This window comes from Euleptes europaea, chromosome 17 (genome assembly GCF_029931775.1).
Source record: "Euleptes europaea isolate rEulEur1 chromosome 17, rEulEur1.hap1, whole genome shotgun sequence".
In the NCBI taxonomy this organism is placed as follows: domain Eukaryota; kingdom Metazoa; phylum Chordata; class Lepidosauria; order Squamata; family Sphaerodactylidae; genus Euleptes; species Euleptes europaea.
The window spans coordinates 26,405,788-26,426,244 of NC_079328.1; the positions used below are offsets into that span (position 1 = coordinate 26,405,788).

The window sequence follows — 20,457 nt, forward strand, 5'->3', positions numbered from 1 at the left end:
TTTTCTCTCTCTCTATTATTAATATATTATTATTGCTTATCGAAATATATTAAACAAGGGGAAAGTATAACATTAAAATAATGACTGAGAAGGATTAGAAAATATTAATACAAAGGAGACACCAGATATTTGTAGGGAGGGAGGGAGGGAGGAAGCCGGTGGGGAAGTCAATTATAATTAATTATATTTAATACTGAAGACATACACCTAATAATTCTTTAATTTTTTATCGAGTCAAGGATTGGTATACGGGATGTATTTTCAAATGAGATGTATAGCAATTATTGAAAAATAATAAAAATATATATTTAAATAAATAAATAAATAAGGTCACCCAGCGACGGCGAGGGGGCCCTTCCTTACCTTTAAACAAGCCCCTCACTTCCCAACAAGCCCACCCAGCAGGGCCAGAATTCAAAAGGAACAGCCCTGACGTACCCGATCTCCTCTCCGTCTTTCAGCCGCGACGCACAATTTTACTTGCCGCGGCTGCTTCCGCCCTTTAGGCCTTTGCCGTCTCCTGGTTCCCGTCCAACTGCCTCAGCGCGGCCTCTTCCGCCTCACTTTGCCCGATTTAAAAATGGCGACGGCCTCTGTGTCGAAGTAGGGCTCGTAGCGCCTGGCCCGCTCCAAAGATGGCGGCCGGGGCGTCCCGGCTGCTCCGTCCCGCTTCCAACATGGCCGCCGCCGCCACGGCCTGCGGAGACGTTTCCCGCGGTCTCTTTGCCCGCTCCAAAGATGGCGGCCGGGGCGTCCCGGCTGCTCCGTCCCGCTTCCAACATGGCCGCCGCCGCCACGGCCTGCGGAGACGTTTCCCGCGGTCTCTTTGCCCGCTCCAAAGATGGCGGCCACGGCGAGCCTGAGGAAAGCTGGTTGGGGGCTGCTGCGCTGCCGAGCGGGTGAGGCTCCCGGGCCGGGGGGGAATGAAGGCCGGGAGGTGGCCGCCCGCCATTGCCCCTATGCTGGGAAACGAAAGGTAGAATAGGGAAAAGCTCCGCCTGCCAGGGCTTAAGGTGAAGTGAAGGGCAAGAGGCGCTAGGCGATTGGCACTGCCTCATTTGCATAAATTAGCCTAATAAGTGTGAGCAAACAGCTGCAGGGATTGTGGGAGGGACTCTTAGGTTTCCCTTTCTGTCGTTGAAGGGAATTAGCAGGGGCTTATTTGCATATATTAGCATATTAAGCATATGCAAACAAATGTTGGTGATGGGGAGTGGGGGAGCACGACCTCTTGCCAGGTTGGCATTTCTGTGACTCCAATGATTTCTTTCCAAAATTCAACTCTCAATTCATTTTCTGTGCAGGGACATAGTGAAGCAGACAGGAATGCTTCTGAGCATGTGCAGATCATCCCCCCCTGTTGTGCTAACCTTGCCAGGAAAAGTGCCAGTGGTTCCCAACCTTTTTTTGACCAGGGACCACTAGGACTTTTTGGTTCGGTGCCGGGACCCCAAGGTTCAAAATAAAAATTCTGAGAATTTGAAAATAAACTTTAATCATAACTGTTAGTTAAACATTAAACTTAGAATAATATTTGAATATATTTTTTATAATAGAAAACTTTTAATTGAAAATATTAATTTATTATGGGTTTATAACTTTGTTTCGCGGACCTTAATTTAGTTCTCGCGGACCCCTGGGGTCCATGGACCCCTGGTTGGGAACCAGTGTGCCAGATCTTCAGTTTTTTTGCAGGAGTGAGTTTTGCTCCCTAGAAATGGGCCACAGTGAAAACATACAATACCCGTGCCTGACTTTTAAAAACTTTATTTAAAAATTTTGATAACATTTTCCAGTCTAGGTTGACAAAAGACGATTACATCCCATTGCAGCACAACGTATTACAGCACAGTATGAGACTCGGGGCCCTCACCTGGATAGCCCAGGCCGGTCTGATCTTGGAAGCTAAGCAGGGTCAGCCCTGGTTGGTACTTGAATGGGAGACCACCAAGCAAGTCCAGGGTTGCTATGCAGAGACGGGCAATGGCAAACCACCTCTGAATGTCTCTTGGCTTGAAAACCCCATGGCCTTGGGGTTGCCATAAATTGGCTGTAACTTGATGGTGAGAGAGAGAGAGAGAGAGACTGCAACCATTCAGAACCAGTGTCCTGTAGGAGAGCCAGTGTGGTGTAGTGGTTAAGGGCGGTGGTTTGGAGCAGTGCACTCTGATCTGAAGAGCTGGGTTTGATTCCCCGCTCCTCCACATGAGTGGCGGAGGCTAATCAGGTGAACTGGATTTGTTTCCCCACTCCTACACATGAAGCCAGCTGGGTGAACTTGGGCTAGTCACAGCTCTCTCAGCCCCACCTACCTCACAGGGTGTCTGTTGTGGGGAGGGGAAGGTGATTGTAAGCCGGCTTGAGTCTCCCTTAAGTGGTAGAGAAAGTCGGCATATAAAAACCAACTCTTCTTCTTCTTCAGTCATATGTCACAAGAACCAGGTGACATAAAATGTAGTTAGATTTTAGAGTTACGCTATAACTGTTATGAGTTTGTGTGTGTATGTGTATATACACACATACACATAACTTTTATGAAGTTGAAGACCACATACTATTTAATGATAATTTGACAGACTGAAGGATGAATTCAGGGATGTGTGTATGTGGGGGCTTGTGTGTATCTATCTAGTATCCCTTTCTCCAAGGAACTCAGGTTGTCCCTTCGCTGTTTTATCACCACACTAGCCCTGTGAGGTAGGTTGAGCCGAGTGTGTTGGACTCACCCAAAGTCACCCAGAGAGTTTACATGAGCTCCAAAATCTAGCATCAAAATAGTGTGTAGAGCCCACACCCTGTACTACAGTCTTATAGGGCCATTTCAGCACCTAGCACTATCTATGGGTCTGCCCAATGTCTGCCCCAGGTCCTTTCCAGAAGGTGTATGTTTCGAGCTCCTGGTTGAAGCGTAGATCCTCAAACGTGGAAGAAGTGACTCATATCAGGACCATACTGCATGGTCAGATTGGACTTGAGTTTCTCCCCTCTCATCCCATTCATCACTGACCTGGATGGAACAGGCAAGCCCGATCTTACCAGGTCTTGAATTCTAAGCAGGGCTGTCACTGATTAGTATTTGGATGGGAGACCACCGAGGAATTCCAGGGTTGTTATGCAGGAGAAGGCAGTGGCAAGCCACCTCTTAAAGCCTCTTGCCTTGAAAGTCCTACAGGGTCGCCATTAAGTCAGCTGCAACTTGACGACACTTCACACTGAATTGAATGGTTTTATTTGCATTTAGCCATAGGCCATTACAAACATATCAAGGATACCACAAATACATAATAAAATATTAGATTAATAACACACTGGATTCATAATAAATATACATAATAAAACTTTGCTAAAATGATGCATAAAAAACAACAAAATAATAGCTAAAAATTGTGGTTGTGTCCCAATTGGCCAATGGGACCTAGCGACCATTAAAATCAACTTGAAGGATCTACTCCCTTAGCAGCCATATTGGCCCTTATTTTCTTTGCTGCCAGAGCATACAGGGCAGTCCTATAAGAGACAAACCCATTTGTATTTTTTAACAAAGATACTAGTTTCTCGACTCTAGGACAGGTGTTTAGGCCAGAAACAAACCCGGCAAGAAATTTAGCCCTGGGTTCCACATATAGAGGGCATTCAAATGAGTAGTGATATAAATCCTCTAGAGCAGATGTTCCACAGATGCAAAAAGTTGGTCTTTTGGAATTCGGCAATAACGCCCGGTCAGTTCAGCTGTTGGCATTGTTTGAAACCGCAGGGACGTAAAGGCTGCTCTAAGCTTGGGGTTTGGTATATTGACTAAATAAGTAGCTCTAAGATGGTCAGTTTTGAAAAGTTTAAACCAAGGAGCAGTTCCCGATTTCAGAATTCTGTCCATCAGGGCATCTAATTTGTAGACCCAGTCTTTAAGTTGGGAAAAATCTGCTGATAGCCCTAAAAGGTCATCTGGAATTGAGTACGGAGATAATACCTTATTTAAGAAATTAAGGCGTGATAGAGACGACACTTTACACACACACATAGCTGCTGTTTTCCCTGTTGCATGTACCGATGGACTGGATTTTTAATGCTAGATTTTAATGGGCTGGATGCTGGATTTTAATTCATATCCGTCAATGTTTAGTAAACCAACTCAGTCAGGTTTCTGGAGAGGCAGCATAAAAGTGTTCTGAATACATAAATAGATGTGTGTACCAAGTTTCCCCAGCCGCGCCAATAGCAGTTCTCTGGAGTGGTTTCAGGTCTGGAAGATGTCGTGGGGGTGAGGCTTAAGTACCATCTCCCCACACGCTACAGTCCCAATCTGAATCAGGCCCCTCAAACCTGAGAACCTTAAGTTTCAACTGGAACTTTTCAGTGCATCTGCTTGACAGGGTACCAGGCAGACTTATAATCAGCCACATAACATGTGCTTAGATCCTCACACATGCAGGATCATTGCACACTTGCATGTGTGATAGAGCCACCACAGAAAAGCAGTATAATCCAGTGGATGAAGGCTTGGTCCTGGGTTCGAATGTACGCCTACCTACTTGAAATTGCAAAGTGCCGTGCAGCAATCCCATTTTATTTCACCTTCAGAGCCTCGTGGTATAGTGGTTAAGAGCGGTGGACTCTAATCCGGAGAACCGGGTTTGATTCCCCACTCCTCCACATGAGCAGCAGACTCTAATCTGGTGAATTGGCTTGGTTTCCTCACCTACACGTGAAGCCAGCTGGGTGACCTTGGGCTAGTCACAGTTCTCTTAGAACTCTCTCAGCCCCACCTACCTCGTAGGGTGTCTGTTGTGGGAAGCTGGTTGTAAGCCGGTTTGATTCTTCTTCTTTTTTTTTTATATATATATTTTTTTATTTTCATAATAAACACAAAAAAAAGAAGAAGAAAAAGAAAAGAGAAAAAAAATACAAAATACATATACATAAAAAGAAAAACAAAAATTACATGTTCAGCGCACTATTTATCCGTTAATACAATATTCAAATCAGATTCTTCTTTAAAAAGGTAGAGAAAGTCGGCATATAAAAACCAACTCTTCTTCTTTTTCTTCTTTAACGTTCTTTTCTCTCCCCAAGACCATGTGCGCAAGGTGGCTCACTGTATAATAAAGCAGTCCTAACGATCAAACAGTCCCACAGCGAATGCAACCGGTAATCACATAATGCCACACGTAATAATTTGCCTTACTGAACTAGTCTGTGTTTCAGTCATCAGATGCCAGCTATACCCTGCCCAGCGTTCCCTCCATGCTGCCACAGTGTGGAGGAGAGCTTCAGATGAGCCAAAACACCAACCCTCCCAGTCATCCACCCAGCAGCCTCCAGAGTCTCAGTCAGTGGGAGAACAGCATGATCAAGAGCCTCCGTATTCAAGGCCCAGGTAACCTGCGCAGCGAGAACTCTTTGAGGTCTTTTCTGCCCCAAACCAACAGCCAGTTCCAGTATAATCCTCTGAAGCTCAAGCAGGGGGTAATGTTGTTCAGTGAGCCCTTTTGATGCTAGTGTCTGCTTGGTTTGTTCCCTCCTTTCCCAGCCAAAATCCCAGAACTGCATTTTACTGCCAGCCCCTCCACTACGAGCAGTGTTGTGCGGGGAGATTTGTACACACATTTTATTTATTGAGATGTTTCTGCCTCGCTTTTCTCCCCAGCGGGAACCCAAAGCAACTAACAACATCATTCGCCCCGCTTTCTGTTTTTATCTTCTCAACAGCCCTGTGAGGTAGATTAGGCCGAGAGAGAGACTGGCCCAAGGTCACCTGGCAGGCTTCAATAGCAGAGTGGGGGTTCGAACCTTGGTCTCACAGATCATATTCCAACATTCAAGCCACTGAACCACACTGGTAAAATGGATCTCCTGGTGTTTTTCTTTAATATTTAAAAAGTAGCTGTGGGAATAAGGGGTATTCGTTGGGGGCAAGTGCATTTTCCTGATAGAATCAACGCCCCTCTGCCAAAGTTGTTATTAGCCAAGCATGGGCATAGGAGGAAACAGTGGGAAATCTTATTCTGAGGTTTGTTTTATGATTACTTTTCTGCTATTTTTATGTCCCTTGGCTTGTTTTAATGGTTGCTTTGTTTTTATATTGATTTTTAAAAATAAACCTAGCCAGTGTGGTGTAGTGGTTAAGAGCGGTGGTTTGGAGCGGTGCACTCTGATCTGAAGAGCTGGGTTTGATTCCCCACTCCTCCACAAGAGCAGCGGAGGCTAATCTGGTGAACCGGATTTGTTTCCCCACTCCTACACATGAAGCCAGCTGGGTGACCTTGGGCAAGTCACTCTCTCAGCCCCACCTACCTCACAGGGTGTCTGTTGTGGGGAGGGGAAGGGAAGGTGATTGTAAGCCTGTTTGAGTCTCCCTTAAGTGATAGAGAAAGTCAGCATATAAAAACCAACTCTTCTTCCTCTTCTTCTTCAACAAGGACTCAGGAGAGGTAAAATAAAAATCTCCTAAATAAATAAATATTCTTGCACTAGAAACCAAAGGTGCAAAGGTCTTTTGGATGCTTGAGATTATTCAGGGTGTGACTTTCTTGTATCCGTGTGTGTGTTGTCTTTTTGAGAGCCAGTGTGGTATAACAGCTAGAGTGTTGGACAGAAGAATGGAGACCTCAGTTCAAATTGCTGCTGAGCCAACTGATGCACTTTTAGCCCGACCTATCATAGGATGTTTTATGATGATAAAATGGTGGCGGGGAGGACTGCGAACTCTTCCCCGAGCTCCTAGGGCAAAAGGCGGGATGAAAATCCGATAATAATTTCCTCCCCCCTCTTAGTTACACTGATCAGGGCGGTGAAGAATCAGAAGGCTATGAGAGTGAGGAACAGCTGCAGAATCAAATCCTGACCGCGGCTCTGGAGTTTGTCCCGACTCATGGCTGGACAGCCGATGCGATTGCCGAGGGTGCCAAGGTACACATCAGAAAGGGTGATTTTCCAAGGGACTACGGGGGCATCCTTAACTGCCAATGAGTGTCCAAAAAATCTCTGTTGTTGCTCTTCTATGATGGTGACTTGTGAATTCTGGGAGAAAAACTCGAGCCCCACCCACACCCTTGCAGAACAGCAATTCCCAGGGTTGTATGATGCAGATGGTTTTTAAGCGTGTTGATCCCAGAAGACTATTACCTTCTTAGTAAATTCTTGCGTGTGGTAACACTTTTCCCTGTAGACTTTGCTTGTTTCTTCACTCTGTTCATGGCAAACTGTAATTTAAAGCAGTGGTTCTTAACCTGGGGCCATATGGCCCCCCAAGGGGGCCCAGGATATTCCATGGGGGCCACAGGTGAAAATTGCGTAAATGGGGGGCCATGGCATGAGACTAGGGGGACACAGAGAGAAGTGAGAAGTGAAGAAAACAGAAACACATGAAAACCTAACACATGACTTTCTTCACTGTACTTCTATTCATCGTTTGCAACTGTGGATTTTTGTATCGCTGTAATCTTGTGCAATGGTGGTAGAGGCTTTGTTCTCCTTGTATGTGAACATTGTTGTTTATTGGGGTATTTTTTGTAAATTTCAGATTCCCAATAAGAACTGCATGTGTGCATTTTGTGTGGCTGTTTATGTTTCTTTGTTCCTTGGCTATTTACAAACAAAACATTTAAATAGCTACCTTTCTACCAGTAGGACAGGGGGGCCACAGGAAGGAAACAAGGTCGGAAGGGGGCCACGGTCAGAAAAAGGTTGAGAACCACTGATTTAGAGGAGTCCAGAAACCCTGAACACAATCCATATAATACATCTAGATAAGGGGCAATACCATGAAGTCACTTACAGTGCAATCCTAAGCAGGTCTACTCAGAATCCTACTGATATCTTACTCCCAGGAAAGGGTTCTTAGGGCACGTCCTAACCGTTAAAGATGAAAGGATGAAAAAGGAAATGAATAGAAGTTATAAAAACAAAAACGATGGTTTTAAACCGAGAGTTGGGAAAACCAGTAAACCAGAACGTTACAGAACCGAATGACCATCTGCATGAGGGTTTCAGTTGAACCGCTAGATTAAAAGGGCACACTTAAGAAAAATTATCGAGAGAGATCTCAACCTGTCTCCCTTCCTTCTTTTAGTCACTGGGTCTCTCTGTTGCTGCGGCAGGGCTCTTTCAGAACGATGGCAGCGAACTGGTCCTGCATTTCGTGTCCCAGTGCAATTCCCAGCTCTCCGAACTTCTTGAGGAGCAGCACAAGCTGGTGCAGCTGGGTCAGGCAGAGTAAGTACCACACAGCCAGGGGAGGTCATGTGTTCAAATCAGAGCTGGCAACCGAGGGCTCTTGGAAAAAGGAAATGAAATCTGTTAAGGTATGTCGGAGGGGGTAGGTGGGATGCAGGAGTAATCAGGTGGTAAAGGGAATTGCAGGCAGAGACTTTTATGGGACTAAAGGGTTTCAAGGAGATGCTTTAGAGGAAGGAAAATTGTGTCGCCAGTAAACCAAGTGTGAATCATGCACAGATTCATACCACTGCACTAAAACAACCACTCAGGTTGCTCTTGTGTATATGGAGAGATTTCATGCATGCCACTGCTAATAAAACACTTGTAAATAGGCATGCATAGGCTGTAGAAGCTGTATGGATTATTACTCAGATCTCTCGTAAAAACATAAGAAAAGTCATGCTGGATCAGACCAAGGCCCATCAAGTCCAGCAGTCTGTTCACACATTGGCCAACAAGGTGCCTCTAGGAAGCCCAAAAACAAGACAACTGCAGCAGCAGCATCCTGCCTGTGTTCCACAGCACCTAAGATAATAGCCATGCTCCTCTGATCCTGAAGAGAATAGGTATGCATCATGACTAGAATTCATTTTGACTAGTAGCCATGGATAGCCCTCTCCCCATGAACATTTCCACTCCCCTCTTAAAGCCTTCCAAGTTGGTAGCCATCACCACATCCTGGGGCGGGGAGTCCCACAGTTTAACTATGCACAATTTAACTATATCACTTATCAGTAATGTTGTGCAGTCTCAGTTATGCAAACGGGCTTTCTTATACTGGCTCCTTGTTGAGCTCTTGTTCAAATGTTGCCACAGTTTGGCTCTTTAGTTATAAAAGGTTGCTGACATCTGGGGTAAAAGCTGTACCAACACCGAAGGCAGAAACGTTGCATATTCAAAAATGCACCTCGGAAGTTTGTCCTAGTTGGGATCTTTGTGGCAATAGCTTCCCTCATGCTTCTTAGCTACCGAACTTGACTGAAGAATAAAGATTGCAGCCAGATTACAACAAACACTACTGTTTTCCCCTTCTTTAAGGAAGAAGAAGACAGACCAGTTTTTAAAGGATGCCGTGGAAGCCAGACTGCGGATGCTGATTCCGTACATCGAGAAATGGCCTCAGGTACCAAGACTAACAGTGCATTCCTGAGAAGTGCTGGCGTTCAGGGCGAAAGTCCTTTAGGAGGCCTGGCAGGGCCTGCGCCGGCATTCAGGCCCCCCTGCGCCAGTGTCCAGGCAAGTTACGCCAGCATTAGTAGCCCCAACGCCAGCAGGAAGGCCCGGCAGCCAGTCACCGGCCGCTGCCGCGGCAGCGCTGGAGCAGGACACCGACGGAGCCTTCTGCTGGTGTCCGAACGCCGGCAAAGGCCGTGGCAGCGTCCTGGAAGGCATTCCCGGGGCGTTAGGGTGCTGGGCTGGGGGCGGGGCCGCCATTAGGCGGCCTCCTAAGCTGTTTCAGCCCGGGAATGCCCTTTTTTTTGGCCGAGATACGCCACCCTTTAGGTGGCATAGGGTTGCATGGATTTTTTGCACCGGGAGGATGTTTTGGCGGGGCCGCATTGCCTCCTAAACCCAGCGCAGGCATTCCGCTCAGGAATTCACTGCAAGATTACTCTTTAATAAGCTTTTCCATAGAGCGCCATTTGTGTTCATGACTTTATGAAAGCTGGTCTAGAGTTCTCAGCTTTTTACTCCAAATTCTCTTGGGAGAATTGCCCCAAATTGCCTGCCTTTCTTCCATGGAGAATCTACGTATGACTGAGGAGTCTCAGAGTGGCATTGGGGTTCAGCTGCTTCACGGAATGCCCCTGTAATTGCTTGAGTGAAGGCATAGCCACATTGCCAAGTACGGTATGTGTGCCGTCTCCCACCTGATTCCCATTCAGCCTGTGACATGAGAGGATTGGAACAAAAAAGAATTTTCCACATGGGTTTACCTTTTACTCCAGTGGTTGCATGTGGTAGAAAAAAGACACCTCTGACTACCATGCGTGAGTTCTGTGTTAACTGTGAATGAGGTCTTTCAGTATCCCCTCCTGTTTGGAAGCTGGGTGCTCCCAATATTGTCCTACCCAAGTCTTAGAATATGAATTGTTGCTTCTTACGCCTTTTATGCAGGGATGTTTCCTCTCCCCCCCCCCCCGACTGCTTCAGGGCTTCCTTTTGATTATGCTTCCTTGGTGGTCTCCATCCAAATTCTAGCCAGGACCGACCCTGCTTTGCTTCCAAGTTCTGATGAGACTGGGCTAGCCTGAGCCGTCCAGATCAGGGCTGGCAAACCATAAAGAACGTAAACAAATGTAGTGGAGAGAGCCAGCGAGGTATAGTGGTTAGGAGTGGTGGACTCTAATCTGGTGAATCATGTTTGATTCCCCACTTCTCCATATGAAGCCTGCTGGGTGACCTTGGGCCAGTCACAGTTCTCTCAGAACCCTCTCACCCCCGCCTACCTCACAAGGTGTCTGTTGTGGGGAGGGGAAGGGAAAGCGATTGTGAGCTGGTTTGATTCTCCTTAAAAGGTACAGAAAGTCAGCGTATAAAAACCAACTCTTCTTCAAATAACTGCTCTTTGAGTGCACCAGAGCTTGCTTGTGGTTCCATTAAACCCTTGACGTGCTCCACTGCTGCACACTGGGCAGCTGGTATTTAGATGTCGTATTTGGGGAATGTCACATGATAATTCCTTTGGCAGAGGGGCAACGATATCTTCAGAATCAAAAGTCATCTTCCCAACAGGATGCAAGCGAAGACAATAGGAAGCACTGGGGTTGGAGGACTACTGGTGAGGGTATCAACCACAAGGAGTCCATGGTGGGGAGGCATTCATGGTGTAGAGTAAGGCTGGACAGTTAAGGAATGGGGAGCGGGGTTGAAGCTCTCCATGCCCCTACATTCAGAGGAGAGACTGGCAACTAGAGACAAGGTTTTTTCAGTGTGGCACCTTGCCTGTGGAATGCCCTTCCCCATGAGGCTTGCTTGGTGCCTGCCCTATCATCTTTCAGGCATCAGGCTAAAACATTTCCTTCCCCCCCCCCCCGAGGCTTTTAATTAAGGGATTGTTCTTTTTCACTGGATTTTAACAGACTCATTCCAGCCTGAGAAGTGTATTGTGAGGCTCCTTTTCAAGGTGCTACAGGCTGTTTCCCCACCCTTGTTGGGTTTTTAAATGCTGAGATTTCAGCAGTGCATTAATTGTTAACAACTTCTACCGTGTTCATGTTCTTAATTGTGTTTTGCTTCATAAGCCGCCTCAAGCAGGCTGTGTGGACAGGCAGCAGGGAAACTGTCGAAGTAAATAGGATCATGGGCTCAGAGTATCTCATAACAGCAGAAGAAGAGTCCTGGTGGATCAGCCCCTCCCTTTCATAGCACTGTATTTCAAAGGTTTTCCTAAATATTGAGGTCTCTTCTTGCCTCATTAATTTCTGTGGCTTTTGGTTCTCCCTTAGGCGATCAGCGTGTTATTGTTGCCGCACAATATCCCAACCAGCCTGAACCTCCTTACAAGCATGGTGGATGACATGTGGCACTACGCAGGGGACCAATCCACTGATGTAAGTCCCAGCATTACACAGATGTTGTCTTTTAAAGAACTTTGGATAGCAACAGGGAGAACTCAAAGCGTGTTGCTTTGCATGGAAGAAGCCTTCTGAGCTGTGGCTGAGCAAATTATGCTGTTGAGGCACTGGCTTTTGTCTAACAAATTTGAGGTTGCCCTAGAGTATACGTGGAATATGACAGAAGGTTGATATTGCATTGTTTTAATTTATCTTTAGTTCACTTATACCCTATTTTTCTCCCCAGTGGGGACTCCAAAGCAGCTTACAACATTGCCGTCACCTCCATTTTACCCTCATGAACACATGAACACATGAAGCTGCCTTACGCTGAATCAGACCCTTGGTCCATCAAAGTCAGTATTGTCTACTCAGACTGGCAGTGGCTCTCCAGGGTCTCAGGCAGGGGTCTTTCACATCACCTACCTGCCTAGTCCTTTAACTGGAGATGCCGGAGATTGAACCTGGGACCTTCAGCATGCCGAGCAGATGCTCTACCACTGAGCCACAGCCCCTCACACCAACCCTGTGAGATAGATCACGATGGGTAGCCATGTTAGTCTGTCTGTAGCAGCAAAAAAAGAGCAAGAGTCCAGAAGCACCTTAAAGACTAACACAATTTCTGGCAGGGTACGAGCTTTCATGAGCTGTGCCTCATACCCTGCCAGAAATTGTGTTAGTCTTTAAGGTGCTACTGTACTCCGACTGGTTTCTGCTGTGAGGTGGGTTAGGCTGAGAGTGTGTGACTAGCCCAGGGCCACCCAGTAAGCCTCCATGGCAGAGGGGATTTGAACCTGGGTCTTCCAGATCCTAGTCTGGCACCTTAACCACTACATCATGCTAGCTGTCAAGGGCTTTCTGAAGCTCTTCATGATACAGGGCCTACGTGCCTGAAGGACTACCTCTCCCTGCATGTTCCCGTGCAACAGCTTTGCTCCTCCTAGTAGGGTCTGTTGTCTGTGCCTGCACTGGTTCCATGAGGACTAGAAAACTGAGTTGTTTTTGTAGTGAAAGGTGAGCTTTTCACAAATGCTAACCCACTGAGCCAGATGCTGCATTACAAGCTGATGTAGTAACTGCATTTGGTAACGTGCAGCCGTGAACACATGAAGCTGCCTTATACTGAATCAGACCCTTGGTCCATCAAAGTCAGCATTGTCTACTCAGACTGGCAGCGGCTCTCCAGGGTCTCAGGCAGAGGTCTTTCACATTACCTACTTGCCTAGTCCCTTTTACTGGAGATGCCAGGGATTGAACCTGGGACCTTCTGCATGCCGAGCAGATGCTCTACCACTGAGCTGCAGCCCTTTCCCATGTACCTGTCTGCCTTATTTAGGTATTGCTTTTCTTTCTGAACGTACCCAAGGTATTTAAAAGAATTAAAACAGCAATAATAATACAAAATAAAGACCATCCAAATGAAATGGCGCTTTTAGAAGGGGATATATTTAAGGCTGGCTGCTGAAAAAGCAGCTCGTATTACATTTGGCTTTTAAATTATAAAGTTGTTTTCTTTTTTGAGAAGTAACAGGGAGGGTTTTTTATTTTAAGTGACACAGAGATGAGTTGGGCATCCACCAGCTCCAACCTCAGCTGTGCTGTGCTTGGGCTTTCCACCCCCAGCTGGGCTGACAGAAAATGAAAGAGCCATTCGAAAGCCATTCTTAAGCAGCTGCCTAAAAATACCCAGGACTTATAAGAGCCGTCATCTTTCTGACACGACATAAAAGCAAAGGAAATTATATCTTAATTAAAGCAATTAATGAATTACTCGATCCATTATAAACACGAGAAGGGGTAGGAAGAGCTTTTGTTTTCTAACGAATGGGTTTAATAAACGTGCGCAAAAATAAAATAGCAGCCACTGCAGAGGGGGAAAGTAGCACACAGGCAAATTAAAGAAATAAACCAGTAAGCCAAATAAAAGATGGTGATCTCACACCAGGAAACAAAAGTTCTTAGAGTCTTCAAACTGTGGGTGTGCTTTTAAGAATCAGCCGTAGATTACTAGTTTGCTTTTGTTTTCTGCTGTCCCAGAGATTGTAGAGGAAATGTACGTGTATCGCTCACTTGACGCTGCCTTATACAGATTCAGAGCAGTGGTCTTGTCCACTCTGATTGGCTCTCCAGGGTCTCAGGTAGAGGTCTTTCACATCACCTATTAACTGATCCTTTTTTTAAAACGAGGTGCTGGGGATAGAACCTGGGACCTTCTGCATGCAAAGCAGACGCTCTACCACTGAGCCACAGCCCCTCATCTTAACTTTCAGGCCTTTCTTCAGCACTAGTGAGTGGTTCTACATAGGTATTTGAGGAGTTGCAAACTGATCCCATTTGCCACACGGAACACCAATGACTTGAAAGACGGAGAGGGGGATACCAGCAAGATTGGTTTCTCTTGCGGAAAAGTGTGTGCATGCCTTTAAGTTTCTTGCAGCTCTGGTCAGCTGAATGAAAAGGTGATTGGTAATCGGTTACGTTATGCAGGGCAGAATTTCAGTAATTGGTTCTCGTTAAGATGGCATACTTCTAGTAGACGTGGCCTGGAGAGAAAGCCACTTCCTCACTGATCCAGAGGATTGGTCAAAACACAAAGGACATGGTTAGAAATGACTTAGATGAGCTAAAGAATATCCTGTTCCTGAGACAGGTGTGCCTCATTGTCAGAGAATTCTTTGCAGTTCCACTGGAAACCACAGAGTGCTACAGCACAATGATGTGCAACATCTGGGAGTGCTACTGGGTGCTCGCCTGATGCTATATCAGCTGCAGCCAAAAATACTTCTAAGTTTCCCTCTGCATCCTTGGTTAACACACTGAAGCCATGGGACAGGCACAAGTTTTGTTTAAATCAGAAGCCTTTATGCACCGTGTACGTTTTCAGGGTGAGGGGGTTCCCAGCACTATCATAAGAACTGCATTTATTCATAGAAACACTGGATAGTGTCTTGTTTGGTGTTTCATCTCCATTGTGACATTTAATACAGGTAGAGTATGCCTTATTTGGACATCCCATATCTGGACTGATCCGAAAACCAGACCCTTCGAGCCAGCATGCAGGCAGATCCGTGCTGCCTCCTTTCAATGTTTCCTCTCACCTAAAAAAATAAAATACAGTGTATACTGCATCGTAGATGGAGACTGAAAACCTGCCAACGTTAGCTTGTTCATTGTTTGTTGTTGCTCTTGTTTAACAGCTGATACAGGTATTCTGGTGAGATAGTTAACCTTTGCTTTCCGATGGTTCAATGTACACAAAGTTATTAAAAATTTTCTTTAAAGTTACATTCAGGCTATGTCTTTAAAGTGTATATAAAACATAGATGAATTTGGGTCCCATCCCCAAGATATTATGTATATGCAAAAATGCCAAAATATTCCAATATATGGAAAGATCCAAAATATGGACCACTTCTGGTCCCAAGCAGTCCAGAAAGGGATACTCAACCTGTATGTGAATACTAGGTACAGTATAGGCATCAGGGTAACTTTCAGAGAGGCAAAGGTTCTGTTCCAAAGTAAGATGTAGATAGTAAATAATTATCAGAGTGGCAGCACGTAAGACCAATTCCTGTGGCACCTGATAGATTTATTGGGGCACATGTTATTTTATGAACCAGAACATACTTGTTCAGGAGCCTGAAGCGTTATCCAATAGTAAATAGTGGGTCTGAAAGACTGTGTCTGTGATGCTTACAGGTGATGTGAGAATGGTCTCAGAATGTCAGACTGTACCTCTAGCATTTCATGGCCTTTTGGCCTTACCGCTTAGTTTTTCTTCCTCTGAACTAACCACACAGATGCAAAGATCACATGAACACATGAAACTGCCTTGTACTGCCTTGGTCCATCAAAGTCAGTATTGCCTACTCTGACCAGCAGCGGCTCTCCAGGGTCTCAGGCAGAGGTCTTTCAAGTCACCTACTTGCCTAGTCCCTTTAACTGGAGATGCCGGGGATTGAACCTGGGACCTTCTGCATGCTAAGCAGATGCTCTACCACTGAGCCATGGCCCCTCCCATAAGAGCGGAGATAGTTCACAACAGTAATAACTGCTGTTAATGTAACTTTTCTAGTTTTTGCTGATGGAAGAACGGTCGTAAGAGTTCTTCCCCAGACTACTGTGTAGCTCATTCTCATTTACTGACATATTTTTTGTTGTTAGGCTGCGCTTCATTACATCTGTCATTTTGGTTATTGGTTGTATTATTTATTGGGCTATGTATTCTATGACTCTGGAAGCACAAGATTAGAAGTTAATACCGGACATAGAAATATAGCACCCTCAGGAATCTGCTTTTTAAAAATGAATTTCTAACCCTTAAGTGTATTCAAATGAACTCGGAAGTAAGTGGATAACGTTTGGTGAAATCTTAATGCCAGAGGAGGCGGAGTTGGTTTTTTTGGTCATTGTTAAGGTTGTCATCTGCCTGGCCAGAAAAACAAGAGTTAAGGGTGGGGGTTTTTCTCCCCCTCCCCACTCACTCAGGTTTTTGGGGTGTTTTCTAAGCTATGCAGCTTAGGTAAATAGACTTCTGCAGTGGTACAAAAAAGCTCCCCTCCTCCAATATCTTTTAAAATTATTATTTCAAGATGAACACATGCAGCTGCCTTATACTGAATCAGATCCATGGTCCATCAAAGTCAGTATTGTCTACTCAGACTGGCAGTGGCTCTCCAGGGTCTCAGGGAAGGGTCTTTCATATCACCTACCTGCCTAGTCCCTTTAACTGGAGATGCTGGGGATTGAACCTGGGACCTTCTGCATGCCTCTCCCCAATACAGTTGGCTGTACTGATCAGGGAATGAGGCTTTCACGCCTGCATAGAGCTCTCCTCTCCATTAATAACAAAGCAGAATTATATATATTTCCCAAAAAGCATATCAAGCACATATTTGCTTACTTTGCATAAGTTCTGACAGGTTGCAGAACTAATAATTCCTTGTTTGAAATTTGTGCTGCGTTAGCACAGAAATTGGGGGGTTGTAAGTAGGGCAGAGTGTACAGAGTGCTGGACCTATTGCTAATAGGGGGGAAATATCACACATTTAGCTCTCGGTCCACTGGTGAAATCTTAATTTCTTGCTGGTGCTTGCATAATATCAGTCTCTCGATTCCTCCCTTTGCAGTTCAATTGGTATACTCGCCGGGCAGTGCTGGCTGGCATTTACAACACTACAGAGCTGGTGATGCTTCAGGACACTTCCCCTGACTTTGAGGACACCTGGTCCTTCCTAGAAAATCGAGTAGCCGATGCCATGAACATGGGTCACACAGCTAAGCAGGTGAGGCAGTAGCTCCCAGTGTGTAAAGAAATGCACTCTTGCACTGCTCAGTGTGAGCTGTTGCTTTTGCCGCGTTCACGTACAAATTTTGTTCTCTTTTAAATCTCAGAAGTAGCTTCACTTAACTGTTCATGCAGTGACTGTTCTGTTAATTGGACTACCTTGTACTCCTTGGTGTTATTTTTATGGATACCCTGAACAGCCCGCTTTGATGCCCTACCTTCTGCCGTTTTAGACAGAAGGTTTCAACATCTGCCTATGGAGCAACATTAGGAGCCCCGTGGCACAGAGTGGTAAGCTGCAGTACTGCAGTCCAAGCTCTGCTCACGACCGGAGTTCAATCCCAACGGAAGTTGGTTTCAGGTAGCCGGCTCAAGGTTGACTCAGCCTTCCATTCTTCCGAGGTCGGTAAAATGAGTATTGCTGGGGGTAAAGGGAAGATGACTGGGGAAGGCACTGACAAACCACCTCGTAAACAAAGTCTGCCTAGTAAACGTCGGGATGTGACGTCATCCCATGGGTCAGGAATGACCCGGTGCTCGCACAGGGGACCTTTACCTTTATGGAGCAGCAGTGTTGCCCGTTTGGCTAATGTAGTTTAATCAGTCACACATATAGTGCTGCACTGTGAATTTTATGACGAAATCAGAACAAACACCATTTCCCCTCTGCTATCTCGTTTCAACCATCTGAACTATTTTCTGGGGGGTATGGATTTAGTCCTGGCGAAACTATTGCTTGAGGATAAGGAGGCTGCCGTATCCCACATGCAATGGCAAAATTCTGCTACTTGGCTATAAAGAGGAAAAACAGACTCATAAGTAAGGAGGTAGATTAATGGCCTTACATTCACAGTACTAACGTATATCGTAGCTGAGGTTCACATACTTATGATAGTTATATAGCTATCCTTAGCCTATTTTTTCAAGCTGGGGTTTTAGATTTTATACAGTTTTTTTTCTTTTTCTTTTTCCAACTACTGACTGTAATTTATATGTTCGCTGGTTTTAGGTAAAGGTAAAGGTCCCCTGTGCAAGCACCGGGTCATTCTTGACCCATGGGGTGACGTCACATCCCGACGTTTCCTAGGCAGACTTTGTTTTACGGGGTGGTTTGCCAGTGCCTTCCCCAGTCATCTTCCCTTTACCCCCAGCAAGCTGGGTACTCATTTTACCGACCTCGGAAGGATGGAAGGCTGAGTCGACCTTGAGCCTTCTTCCATCGGGATCAAGCTCAGGTTGTGAGGAGAGCTTGGACTGCAGTACTGCAGCTTACCACTCTGCGCCGGTCTTAGACTGTAACAATAAAGATTGATTGATTGGATACTCTGAAGATTTCCAGCATCTGACATTTCAGTCACCCGATTGCGCTTCCCACCAGGTTTCTAGCATCTTAGCAGTACGCAAGGCTGCACGCATCTAAAGAAAGAAACGTTTGAGAAGAAACTTAGCTCGCCATTCGATTGAAATGGCCCTTGGGGACAGCTTATACAGTATAAAAGAATAAAATGCAGTTGTACAATAAAGGGACATCTAAAGCGGCCGCAGAAACACTTCATTGCATTTGGTGAGGAAAAAACCTCCCTGGGGATTTCTGAGCAAGTATAACTGCACCACGGTTAGCTCCAGAGCTGCCCTGTTGCGTTTGTCCAGGGCACACTGCGCTGCTGCAATCCGTGCGCGCCTCTCAAGGTCCCACTCAAACCCTGCATTGAAATGCCGCTGCAAGGCCCTTACCGAATTCCACAGTCCCTTCCAACACAGTAACGCATGCTGGCTGTTTCCTGTTTGGTTTATCCATAAGCATGAACAAATTGTAGATTACAGCATACGTGCTTGTGTTTCCTAGGTGCAGGCAACAGGAGCGGCCCTCGTCCAGGGCCTCATGGGTGCTGCTGTGACTGTAAGTAATGCCACAAGCAGGATTTCATCAGGCGAACCGGCTGTTAATCCTTCTCACCCATCCCTCCTTTGTGGCACTGAACATCTATTATTTATTTACTTCATTTATACCCCTCCTTTCTTGCTAATAAGCACAAATGTTCTGGGAATTCTTCCCATAATCTGTTGTTGCTGGCTGCCTTTCTTCTAAGGTAATGGCTCTCAAAATATTTTTTTTAACTGTCAGGGCACTCTTCTACGGAATAACCCCTGCACACTGCATAGTCTGGGGTACACAATTCACCTTAGGCAATCCCCCTCCCCAATCAGGTCTTTCTGGCACCTCATGTGAACTTCAGCCCTGTTCACAGGTTACAGTAAATGCACGTACATTCTGTGTAAGGTAAGGTAAAGGTCCCCTGTGCAAGCACCGGGTCATTCCTGACCCATTGGGTGACGTCACATCCAGACGTTTACTAGGCAGATTTTGCTTAGGGGATGGTTTGCCAGTGCCTTCCCCAGTCATCTTCCCTTTACCCCCAGCAATACTCATTTTACCGACCTCGGAAGGATGGAAGTCTGAGTCAACCTTGAGCCAGCTACCTGAAACCAACTTCCGTTGGGATCAAATTCAAGTTGTGAGCAGAGCTTGGACTGCAGTACTGCAGTTTACCACTCTGCACCATGGGGCCCCTACATTGTATGTACAGTACATATATTTTTCTTTAGACATGCATTAAGTCATTTTCATGTCACTGCTGAATGTGTGGTTTAACCCCACACTGGGTCCCTAGTTTCATTTGTAAAGTGAATGCATGTGACTCAGTGGTAGAGCATCTGCTTGGTATGCAGAAGGTTCCGGGTTCAATCCCCCGGCATCTCCAGTTAAAGGGACTAGGCAAGTAGGTGATGTGAAAGACCTCTGCCTGAGACCTGGGAGAGCCGCTGACGGTCTGAGTAGACAATACTGACTTCGATGGACCAAGGGTCTGATTCAGCATGAGGCAGCTTCATGTTGGCTTTCCTGTACAAACAGATATGCACATATGACATGCAGGGTATACATTTGTCATTCACTGTAGCATGTGAAGAGGGCTATGATGTATGTTCATAAAAAACAAACAAAAATAACCCCATGTGGTGCATTGTAAGGGAGATCTTGCTGGGAAACTTCCCTGGCCGTCTCGGTCTTCTCATCCTGAAATCCCTGATCCGCTTCCAGGAACACTGGAGGCTACCCAGGGTACAATTAAAGGCAACTAGAGAATTGACGACCTCCACTATGGAGAGTATGTTGTTCTGAGTTCTCATGAGCTGTGTCAGGGTCCCACACCATCCATTTGTGGCATGGGATTTTCTTTTTCTCACTGTCCAAAATGTTGACTTCCTATTGTTTTTGGGTACTCCACAGATAAAGAATCTCACAGGACTGAACCAGCGTCGATGAAGCGGAAGAGCTGGGAGAAGACCCGTTACGGAATGGCATGCAGAAACCTTATCATGAGAACGCTAAACTGTCAC

At 45.8% G+C, this 20,457-nt stretch overlaps 1 protein-coding gene across 1 annotated transcript; it reads left to right on the forward strand.

Annotated features, from left to right (window-relative positions):
* Positions 1 to 830: 830 nt before the first annotated feature.
* COQ9 (coenzyme Q9) lies at positions 831 to 20,457 on the forward strand. Its single transcript, XM_056862615.1, has 9 exons — positions 831 to 899; positions 5,203 to 5,374; positions 6,771 to 6,906; positions 8,069 to 8,211; positions 9,253 to 9,337; positions 11,664 to 11,768; positions 16,901 to 17,056; positions 18,905 to 18,958; positions 20,348 to 20,457. Exons 1-9 carry the CDS (start codon positions 842 to 844, stop codon positions 20,381 to 20,383), a joined length of 945 nt encoding a protein of 314 aa, XP_056718593.1. The 5' UTR covers positions 831 to 841; the 3' UTR covers positions 20,384 to 20,457.